The sequence below is a fragment of the Sorex araneus genome, chromosome 3 (assembly GCF_027595985.1).
Source record: "Sorex araneus isolate mSorAra2 chromosome 3, mSorAra2.pri, whole genome shotgun sequence".
NCBI classification, from domain to species: Eukaryota; Metazoa; Chordata; class Mammalia; order Eulipotyphla; family Soricidae; genus Sorex; species Sorex araneus.
In genome coordinates, this window is record NC_073304.1 from 137,249,471 (window position 1) to 137,261,744 (window position 12,274).

Consider the following 12,274-nt stretch of genomic DNA (forward strand, 5'->3'; position numbering starts at 1 on the left):
TGATTTCTTGAACTATTTGATAATAAAGCTATCTCTGTTATTACAATAAATGTATAAAGCAAGATGGAAATGCTTGAGCCAATGAGATCAAGCACTGAGTAATCAAAATGCCAACCAGAAAATATTAGACAGTTATGAAGATGATAATGAGGTTTTAACAACCTTTACTAATGCTTATTATGCTGTTAAGCAAAAAAAAATCAGAATATGCAATCTCATTTACGTTGTGATTATAACTAAGGAAAATTATGTACATATATAGCAAGGGCTGGAAAAGAAGTTGGGGATGATTTGATAGGGATTCAAGACTGTCAACGTTTTATTTTTATCCAGCAGATTTAATGGAGTTACACAATAAACACCACAACAGAAATCATCCTGGGGAAGGAGCTAGTGCGGTTCACTCACCCCGGGTTGTACAGCATGACCGTGGACAGGTTCTCACAGGACTTGGAGAGGTCAGTCATGGACAAGCTGAAGGAGGACAGAAGGCCGCTCTAAGGTCAGACAAAGGTCAGAGTAGTTACCGTCATGGGTACGAGAAGCCCAGTACCCTGGCCACACTGCTCGCAACGTGTCCAGGCCTTACACTCCTGCACAGAACTGTGGCCTCTCTGAGGACCAGTGGCTGGGGGCCGCCAGCGAACAGAGCCATCACCAAGCGGAGCCCCAGCTGACGACAGAAAGGCCTGCCATGCTCAGACTCGGAAAACTTGCTGGTCTCCCTTACCCAGACCTCACTGATTTGCTGGACGGGGTCTTGACAGCTCTGTAACCCACTACCCTTGGCAGGGGCCGGGGCCTATTAGCAGCAGCAATCACATACATAACTGAGGAAGCCTTGATGGAGTAAGAGGTGAATGAGGGGAAAGAGAGCAAACAAAACCTTGGCCTGTTTGCCTCCACGGAAAGCTATTAGCAAACAAAATTTCTTCCCTGGCTTCCTCTCCATCAGTGGACCCAGAAAGGCCCTCCAGGGAGCCCCTGGACTGGAACAGATAAGAGCGTCCCTGGCTGGGAGCTGCAGCCCTTGCTAAGGGCTGGGGCCTGTCACCATCCCTCATTTTCTTCTCAGGCAGCATGAGCCCCCCGCACGGAAACGGGTCACGGATGGAGCTGTGTGATGCGGCGTGGAGGGCAGACCATTCAGGGTTGGCACACCAGCGCTGCAGCCCTGGTGACCCACTTGCTAGCCCTGGAGCTCGCTGCAGTTTCTCCTCTCGGGCATCTGAGGGTAGTAGTGACAAGTGCTGTGCGAGCAATCGAGTGGCAAACTATGTAAAAGTCTCCCACTGTGCCCAGCTCCCAGCGATGTCAGCTGGAGTCTGTTATTTTTGAAAGCCTAATGTCCCGGGACAGCTTTCTCACTTCCTTCTCTCCCCTTCTCCCTCGGCTCCTGCCATGTCCCCCACTCAGCACGCACAGTGCTGTCCGGCCAACCTGATCCCCAGGCCAAGCTCTCTCTCAGGTGCCCCAGTCTAGCCCTCCTCTGCTGCACACCCCGACCCAAACTCCAATTTGTTTGCGGTTGGAAATTGAAAGTGAGAGAATTGGGCTGACTCCTAGAAGAAATTCATACAAGCGAAGTCACTCTCCACTTAATGCAGAATCGCACCCAACTCTATTTTGGGGGTGCGGAGCCAAAGAGAAGGGTCTATCAAGAGCCACTCTGCCTGCCTGCTCTGGGGTTGCTGTGCTTTCCTACTTGATCAGTGAACCATCTGCTGAGATACAAACCCCTTAATAGCAAACTGACTCTTCAGTGCTTTCCCGGCCCACGCACTCAGACTATTGACAACACTGGAGACCCCCGCTCAGCTCTGCCCGCTCCCGGGATCCGAGTTCCTGCTTCTCACCTTCCGCTTCTCCCTGAGTTTGGCTGCCTCCTTCGGGTGGTTGAAGCGGAACATATTGGTCCTTCCCAAAAGTATCACGGCACCTAAGAACACACAGAAATACTAATGAGTTTAATGCAAGTGACTGTCAGTGGCAACAGAACATGGTGTTCTTGCAGCTCAAAAGGAATTTCCAGGGGACTCTAAAATAATGATTAAAAAAAAAAAAGCTTCAGTGCCAGAAGCCTGCTTATGTAGGCAAATTTATATCTGTGAATACCTTTATTTTCACAGCCACAAGTCACAATACTCATGTTCCTGGAGGCAAAGGTGATAAATCTAAGCACTACATGTTAGGAGATTTAAACATAATGTGTAATTACACGTCTGATTGTTTAGAAGGAAAACAAAGGAAACCAAACTCCCAAAGACATATGATAGCAAGCCAAATGTATATCACAAATTTAGGAAATGTTTAGTAAGGTCAAGAAAAATAACCTTCTCAAAGAACAGCACTTTCAGAAGAAAACAGTGACACTAGCAGTGCTCAGGTAACTATAACTAATATTTCAATCAGGATTTGACAGAAAAGAAACTATGTACACATACAGCTTTTTTTTTTCCCAAATGAAAACAATGCTTTTTCGTCGTATTAAAATTTAGGTGGTGTCACCTAAGACACCAAAAATAGACTGATCTGAGTCCTGCTCTTTTAGAAAACAGTATAAAAGGAAAAATATAGAAAATAATTCAGAATATATGCCTAAGGATAACAAAATGATCAGTGGGAGTTGAGTGTGTGGGGTTTCAATAAGTAAACAAGCAGCAAATACTTTCTAAAAGTAGGCGGTTCTCCAAGGCTGGCCTGGACGCCTCAGAGAAAGGCAGTGGGCATTCCTCGGAGGCATTCAAGATGAGATGAGAGATGTAGCGGGAGAGATTCACTATCCTCCCCGGTCCCACCCATACCTGCCAACGGGCCAGGCCTTGGAATGAATCCACACATTCAAGCTGTGAACTAAAACAGGTTGTATTTGTGATGATAAGATACTCATACTAGAACTCAATGACACAGAGGATTAAGTGCCAAGCATCCATGAAAGAGAGCTGCAGTGGGGGCGAGGGGGGAGGAAGACTTTTGCACAAGGGATGCAAACTTAGTCTCATAGGACAACTGAAGGCAAAAGAAAGTGATGCACAGATGGCAGGGGCAATGGGCTGAGAACCGTGGGCAAGAGCGAGGTCCCCAAAGACTGGGCTTCCTGAGACTGTGGGGAGAGATGTGAGTTAAGTCCACTCACAATGTGGGGCCAGCTGGAAAGGCAGCAAGAACTGACACACTGGGCAGATGAAGCAGAGACTGGCCGAGGGCATGGAAAGTCGGGACACAGCCTTTGCACCACAGGTCACAATCCAGTAAGAGGGCAAACAATCAGCCCAGAGATGTGTTTCATGTGAACCATTCAACTTTAGTTTTGAAAAATAATAGTTACCCACAGTTAAAAATCTGGGGTTTCCACAGAAACATCGCAGTTCTTTTCTGGTTTCCCCTCAAAACTGCAAGAAAAGCAGATGAGTGTGGCCACTTAGCCCAGGTTCTACCAGGGCAACAGAAATCTGTGACGACAGGCTGCCCATGCAAACTCTCTCCAGGCATTGCCTCTGCTGGGACCTTGCTGGGAACGGCTTCACCCCACAGAGCTTCTCCAGAGTTCAAAACTCAGTGGTTAGACTGTCTAGTTGATATTTCTGAGGCCTCAAGGAGTCAAATTTCAATATGGTTCAGACCTCCCTGCTTTAGAGCAAAACCACCAGAAGTCATGGAAGGGCTACTTCTGGGGGTGTTATCGGGCAAAAGAGTCCATGTAAAACGCAGGACCATTTTCAGACACTTGAGAAGAGTAGCAATGGGTTTTCTCCATTCTCAATCTGCTTCTCCATTTCAATGTATAAATACAAAATGGCATTTGTCCATTTCCCAATTATGAAAAGAATCTCGTGTCTTAACTAAGAAAGGCCCTTCCTATGCCTCTATGATTCAGACTCAGAACTGTGCACCATACAGAAAGTAACAAGGGAAGCAGTATTGTCTAGGTCATATGTATATTTAATGCTCTTAACATGACATTAGAGATTAATAAGCAGTCCCATTTGAGGTGTTAATTACATCTCATTCAATTCCTGCCCCCTCCCGCCCTGTTAATCATATGCCCAGCCATGCAAGTTGCAAATTACTAAAATATGTTAATGGAGAAATGGAATGGAATTTCAGAGACATATTTCACATTTTATTGAATCATTGGAAATAGTCTTGCCACACATGAATTTGCATAAAATATGCATAAAAATCCTTTAAGGAGTTAATAAAATTAAGCAAAAGTACCCATGAGCATTTCTTGTATTCACCTAAACAAGTATATAAATGTGTGCCTGGGACACTAGAAAGGAGTTCTTCTCTGTTATGGCTGGATGGCTTCACTTTCCTCAATTGTCGATCTTTACTAAGCAAAACCAGAGATTATAAAAAAATACTTCATTTTTATATGATGCTGCTGCTCATTCATTCATTCAACAAATATGCAACGAATAATGACTAGATGTTAGCCTCTATGCTAGGCACTGGAAAATTGGAGCTCAATAAACCAGATATATGCCTTGTTCCTCTGTGCTATACGCAAGTAGGGAAGAGTGACAAATCATTTTGTAACTGCACAAACAAATGCAAAGTTTTGTCTGAAGAAAAAGGGACCTTTCTACTGCTCCAAGAATACAAAGGCAGGGGACTGGTTGTAGGGTAAGTTAAAGGAGGCTGCACTGAGAAGGGTGGTACTTAACACAAGCCCTGAGGATGTGTGAGGCTTGGTGGCATATATAAAGGTTCTACGGCAGGACAAAATGACAATGATAATGGTGAGTAACTGGGGAAGACATCTGTATTCATAGAGCAGAAAGGATAAGGGAGGGTATTACAGAGATGAGGCGTCAGAGGAAGCACCTCACACAGACTCTTCAAGGATGTTATAAAGTCACTTGTGTTTCATACAGATGAAGCAGAAAAACACTAAAGGGATCTGAGCAGCAGCATCACATGCCTAAGATGAGAATTTCAGATCATTTCTTTCAACTGTTTAAAATCAACCCAAAATGCTGAGAAACTGTAAGCAAAGGTTACTGCCTTTGTCCAGATCAAAGATGGAGGTGGCTAAAAAATGGGGGGAGGTGAGATGCTGAAGGGCGAAATAAGTGAGGAAGATACTTAGGAAGTGAAAACAAGGAACTGATAAGCCAGACATAGAAGCAAAGAGAAGTGAGCAAATGGGGCCTTGCTCCTGGCCTACCATAACTAGCTAGAAGAGCTACTCACACATACTGAAAACACTGGAAAAGAATCAAGATATGTTGGAGCAAAATTAATGACGTTTTCAAGAGCATAATGACTTTTAGTTATTCATGAGAAGCAAAAGTATGGGTCTGAAGTTCCAGAAGAAAAATCTAGCACACCTGCCAATTTAATGATTTCCCAACTTACCTTCTTTTATCCTCAAATATATACATGTGAATCTACCCAATACCTGGGCTCATACTTATACAAATATATTATCTGCCTAATATCTCTGTGCATATATGTATGTGTATATGTGCATCCATATAGTATATATGCACATTGTACATATACCAGATATACATATGCATACATGGACATTTGCAAGTGTATTGTGCATCCATGTACACACAGTGTGTGTTGAAGTATGTGTGCATTTGCTGCTCTGTATAACTGAGAGTTGTCATTTCTAATAAAGGGAGCCATGAGTGTGGGAAGTCAGCTGAGAACAGAGAGACTGAAAAAAGAGCACTGAACTAGGAACCTGGAAGACAGGTCTCAACGGTCAGACAGAGAAAGCTGACCATAAGGAGAAAAATCTCTGGCGTCAAGGGAAGGAGAGATACTGACACAGAACGCTTCCAAGAATCACTCAGGATAGAGACTGGGAAAGGCCATTAGGTGGGGTGACATGGAAGTCATCCAGTTGAGTGCAGTGAGAGGGATTTTGCTAGTGGGACAACGCCAACCTGGTGGCACTGAGAGCAAAGACAGATCCCCTGGGTGCAGACAACTCTGCATCAACAGAAGAGCAGAGACGGCAGGATCTGGAGTATAGTTATAGGGCTCAGGGGATATGTTTGGTTTGATTTTTTGGTAAATGAAGATTCTAAAAGGAACAGTGGTCTGGAAGGGAAAAGGAGTGAATGAATGCATCAGAATGGCTAATGGCCTAAGGCTTCAGGAAACCTTGGAAGGCAAGGACACAGGGCTGCGTGGCCGTCCACCACTGTTTCCCTTTCCAGTGCCACGGATACCTTCTGGGTTTCTCTGCAGATCTCAAATTCTCTAACTATGAATTACTGCTCAATCACATGATAATGTGATTTATCTCAGCAAATGGATTCCATAATTACAAAATTAATTTGTAATTTTGAGGATATGACTAAACTGCCTTGGAGACGACTAAAATGCCTTGGAGACATATGAAACATAGGATGGCTTCTCTGAGATTTCTTCAGCATTTTTTAAATACAGACGATAGACAAGTTCCAGATGACATTAAAGGGGAATGAAAGAAAACTGACACTCTAAAAGGGCAAAAATGGTTGTTAGAAAAAGAGAAGGTCAGAGAGACAGTCCAAATGGTAGAGCACATGTCTAGCAAGTGTGAGTCCCAAGTTCAACCCCAGCATTACCGAGTGTGGCCCTTGAGGCCCTGGAGCCCACGGAAGCAGAAGACCAAACTATTACCAGATGGCACTGCTGCTTTAATCATCATCAATATTAGTTTGTTGGATCACACCAGTGATGCACGGGACTTACTCCTAACTCATGGCTTGCACTGCAGGGCATCAATCCCAGACCTCCCACAGCAAAGACAGGTTCCAAGCCCTGAGCTACCTCTCACCCCTTTATTTTTAAAGTTTCATTTAAATCTTTGCTAACAAGAAAGCACTGAGTATTGATTTCAAATGGGTTCCTCCAAAATTTTAGGCATACCTGTAACAATCCATGTAAACATTTTTTTTTTTTTTTTTTTTTTTTGCTTTTTGGGTCACACCCGGCAATGCACAGAGGTTACTCCTGGCTCTGCACTCAGGAATCACCCCTGGTGGTGCTCAGGGGACCATATGGGATGCTGGGAATCGAACCCGGGTCGGCCGCGTGCAAGGCGCTGTGCTATTGCTCCAGCCCCTATGTAAACATTTTTAGTGATTTCTAGAGTACACAGAAAATCATTACTAATAACACTAACTACTCTTCTCAAATTTTGTGAAGAGATTCTTACTCAGCTAGAGCACAAAGAAACCAACTTTGTCTATTAAGTAAGTCATCATTTGACTTACACATCATTCTGAAGTGACAATGTACAAATTATTTAATTCTGGGTCACAACTAATGCAAACCCTAATAGATAAAGACAATTAAGTCAGCAAAAGAGGTTTTCATTTTAGATAAGACAGTCAAAAAAGCAAAATTCTGAATAGGAAGATGTACTTTCGTGTACTAAATAAGTACACGAAATAAGAGATACTAAATAAGAGATGAAAGTTAGAATGGGAAAAGTTATTTCACCTCCTGATCAAGGAAAAGGAAACTTGCTACATATGATAATTTTCCTTCTGATTTAAAATGTCTTAAAATATTGAAATACTGATATTAAAATGAGTTGCAATAATGCACCATGGGGGGGACTAATAAAGAGAAAGTCTAACTTTAATATGAAACTACTCAAGATATAAATACGTTCTAGGGTCTTACACATTTGTGACACTGACTCTAAGTTATCTGAGTTATAGCACTATTTATCTACCTTAAAAATTAGCTTTATGGGTTTGATTCCCAGCATCCCATATGGTCCCCTGAGCACCACCAGGAGTAATTCCTGAGTGCATGAGCCAGGACTAAACCCTGTGTATTGCCAGGTGTGACCCGCCCCCACAAAAATAAAGAAAAAAAATTAGCTTTAGACAAACAAGATGGGAAAGACTAAGATCTGAATGGTGCATGGGGTAAGAAAATTTCATGTATATATTCAAGGACTCAAACAGGACATGATCTGGGGCTGATGGCTGACTTTATGGATTAGTGATTGATCCTTGACATCAAGGCAGTATGAAATCATGTCATTATTAGGGAGCATTGTGAAATATATAAGTGTACATGACACCTCACCAGAAATCTAAACAGAACCTATTACCAACTCATCAATGTTTATAATTCAAATGCAGATCATTTACATAAATTGAACTATTTACTCCTCATTAACAAACAATTGCAAATTTATAATTTAACTCTGGAGAAGAAAACCAATTTTCAGTCTTTGCTACTGATATTTCTGGTAAAATAATAACTGGAAATTATTCTCCAAGTTGTGTGCGTGCTGACCATGAAACTTTGAAAAAGTTCCAGTCTCAATTTTCAAAACAAAGAAACAAAAAAAAAACAAAAAAAAAAGAGAGAGGTATAATATGGATGGGAGGATGCTGGGTTTGAAAGTGAGTGGGAGCTAATTTTTTCTTCAGGGGAGACACACAAGATAGGAGTACAGTGAACAGGTCCTTCTTAAGAAAAATGGGGAAAGTGTATGAAATAATCAGAAGATTGTTGAAGATAACAGTAAACTGGTAACTGCCAGGCACTGAATGGATCATATTATTACACTAACTGACAAAGTTATTAGTAATTCAATTTACTTCAAATTCTATGTTACCACCAATAATGCTATTCTTTTTTGTAAAAAATTTGACTATTTAATTGTTGCCCCCCACAATACTTTAAACTATCAATATTCTATTGTCCATATGAATTAGCTCTTTTAAAATGTCTCCGACATACCTAAGCAATTAATATTTTCTTGTCGATTCCCTTTACATAAGTCTCATCTCCAAGTCTCTCTTTGGATTATAAAACACTATACTGACCTTCACCATTCAGTATACAAGTACCGTATTACTTGTATACCACATTACTTGAAGGTGAGCACTTTCCATGGAAATTTTATACCACAACTCTGGTTCTGGTGCCTTACAAATTTGCTGAGATTCAGCAATGTTGGTATTCCACATTTCTTTTCCCACTTCACCCACCATCTAGTCAATGCATCATTCTTCATGGAGACTGCCTAGAGTGAAAAGTTTGAAAAATGACCCAGTGGAATCACTCACTAACGGATCTGACCCTCAACTACGCACTTTTTAAGAACAGAAGCAAGATAAAGATCACTGCTCAGGCCCCAGTTTGCTACTAGCAGCTGACAAATGGGACAGACTGGGGAATCACTGCCATGGCTTTGAAAACTAAAGGGACCTTGGAACTAAACCAACTAAGGATGAGTTTGATTTATGGTCTGGATCCAGGCAGGTTTATGGATTATTAAAAGAGAACAAATATCAGTATTTTCTATACTGTTTAAACAAGAACCAGAGACTCAAAGTATATACTAAATATGTTCAGTAAGAACTGGGGAGATGGTACAAGAGCTCAGGAGGTTAGGCATTTGCCGTTCATGCCACTGATTTCAGCTCAAAGCCCTGAATTAGTGACCACATTGTAGCACTGTCACTGTCATCCTGTTGTTCATAGATTTGCTCGAGTGGGCACCGGTAACATCTCCATTGTGAGACTTGTTGTTACTGTTTTTGGTATATCAAATACGCCATCGGTAGCTTGCCAGGCTCTCCGAGAGGGACGGAGGAATCGAACCTGGGTCAGCCGCATGCAAGGCAAATGTCCTACCCGCTGTGCTATTGCTCCACACCACATTGTAAACTGGGAAAAAAATTATATGATTGAAAAAAACAGATCAACAGATGTCAATGTTGAGATTACAGAGATGTTAAACTTAATTGATAAAACATTAAGTCAACTATAAAAATGCTGAAACATTGGAAAAAACTCCTGAAAGATAAAAAGTTTCAAACAAAACCCAAGAGATATGTAAAAATCTCTGAATAGGGGCTGGAGTGATAGAAAAGTGGGTAGGGTGTTTGCCTTACACTCGGCGACCCAGGTTCGATTCCCAGCATCCTCTATGGTGGATGAGCACCAGCAGGGGTTATTCCTGAGTACAGAGCCAGGAGTAACCCCTGTGCATCATCAGGTGTGACCCAAAAAGCAAAAGCAAAAAAAAGAAAGAATCTCTGAATGACACTGTTACTGAAATTTTTTTTTTAAATCATTAATTTTTTTTTTTTATGGCTCAAGAGCAGGATGGAAATGGAAGAAATAAGTAAGCAAACCTGAGGGCAGATTGCAAACACAAAAGTCCAGTTCTTGATTGTTGCTGAGAGACACTTCATTAGAGAACTAAGAGACTTATTGACAACCAGCTGGCAGGTTGGAATATGGCCCACTCATGTTCAATACCCTTCTTCCCCAAAACCTCACCTGCATGGTCACAGGAAGCAGCTTTTAATGAAGAAGAAGAAAGAAGAAAGAAGAAGGAAGAAGAAGGAAGAAGGAAGAAGGAAGAAGAAGGAATAAGGAAGAAGAAGGAGGAAGGAGGAAGGAGGAGGAGGAGGAGGAGGAGGAGGAAGAGGAAGAGGAAGAGGAAGAGGAAGAGGAAGAAGAAGAAGAAGAAGAAGAAGAAGAAGAAGAAGAAGAAGAAGAAGAAGAAGAAGAAGAAGAAGAAGAAGAAGAAGAAGAAGAAGAAGAAGAAGAAGAAGAAGAAGAAGAAAAGAAGAAGAGGAAGAAGAAGAGGAAAAGGAAAAGGAGGAGATAGAAGGAGATAGAAGGAGAGAGGAGAGAAGAAGGAGGAGAGGAGGAGGATGAGGAGGAGGAGAGAAGTATAATGGGAGGAAGGGTAGATCTCTGGTTACTATCAGAGTGGTCAATATATTCCTTCCTGGGATGATTCCCTGAGGACCACTTCGGACATAGCTGCAGATAAAGTCTACTAACCTCTTTTCCTGTAGAAAAAGATAAGGAGGAGGGGGACATCCTCAACATTTCAACCTCAACATTTCAACTACCCCTTACTAGACAGATTTCTAGTTTCTAGTAAGAAACTTAGCTCTAAATTTCTTTAAGCCATTTTCAATATCAGTTACAATTCATCTAAGAGGAGAAAAAAAGTAGAATTATCTAAGAGGAAAAAGAGGCAAGAGAATTTGAGAGATTTATGGGATCTCAGAGATTTATGGGACAATACTAACATATTTTGCATTCATGTAACTGAGAGTCCCAGAAGGAGAGGAAAAGAAACACAGTGCAGAAAAAATATAGACAAATAATGACTGAAAACTTCCCAAATCTGGACAAAGACATAAAACTATAGATTCATGCAGCTCAGCAAACCCCAAATGGTTAAACTTCAAGAAATCTAAATGACGATGCAGAATAAATTACCGCATGGGCTGTGAAGCTAAAAACAAAATTTTAAAGTGGAACAGAGAGAGCACATAACATAATAAATGGGATGGGTCAACCAGAAGAATGTCCAAGAAAAATTGACAAATTGACTCATGTCAAAGTCAGAGCAGCAAGAAGCCAATTTCAGTGTGATTAGCATTAGTCCCTGATGGTAAACTAGAGTGCGCAGCAAAATCACTTATAGAATTTATAGAAAAACAGGTCTGCAGGGTCGCATCCATCCATAAATTTTTTGATTCAGTAGGGCTAGGATAGAGTCTCAGAATTTGCATATCAAAAAACTCCCAAGTTATGCTGGTGTTAACTGATCTAACAACCACTTTTACAATCACTGGTTTGAGATTTAGTCTTTATGAATAGTTGGCTGGATCATCCTGTGTAAGTGACTGGTATCAGATCTGTGGAACTCAAATTAGAGGAATAAATCTAATGAAAGCGTATGGGCAAACACAAGTGAGTTAAATGTGGGGCAGACATTGGTATCTGCTGTTTTCTCTGGCATGTAAAAGGTCTCTTCAAGTGTACTACAAACTATGGCGAAAACAACTAGAAGATATATTTCCCTTTCTAGTTTCCTTAAAATTATTTTTTCAATTTGTCATTAAACAACTCAAAGTAGCTCTTCGGCAGTTAAAAATTCCATCAGACTCCTGAATTCTACTCCCCAGACAATCACCTGTCCGCTAAGTGCTTGAAAGAATGCAAATACATTTTGGCACTGAAGCATAACACATTCAAATGCACCTAAGTGTGAATTCCTCAGACACAGCTCTGTAGCCCTTCCAAGAGGAGATGAAAGTTCAATGGATCTGACAAACCAGTAAGAAGACTACCAATATGAGTGGAAAAATTAATTGCCCTTAACTTCTATAGGCTTTAAAATAATATACAATAAAATTTAAAAATAATAATTGGATTGCAAGAACAAATTAACCTAACTACAGAGCAAATGCTGAAATAATTAGAATTGTTGAACTCAGGTAATTTTTGTTTTTGTTTGGTTTGGGTTTGGGAGTGACAC

At 41.3% G+C, this 12,274-nt stretch overlaps 1 protein-coding gene across 2 annotated transcripts in view; it reads right to left on the reverse strand.

Annotated features, from left to right (window-relative positions):
• The window catches only part of KIF16B (kinesin family member 16B), a 324,792-nt gene that overhangs the window by 142,810 nt on the left and 169,708 nt on the right, over positions 1–12,274 (reverse strand). For both annotated transcript variants that reach the window (XM_004610913.3, XM_055133099.1), the window contains exons 16-17: positions 1,857–1,939; positions 409–497 (exon numbers count right to left, since the gene is read on the reverse strand). In XM_004610913.3, coding sequence (XP_004610970.2) covers positions 409–497; positions 1,857–1,939 — 172 coding nt within the window. The remainder of the gene's footprint in view (positions 1–408; positions 498–1,856; positions 1,940–12,274) is intronic.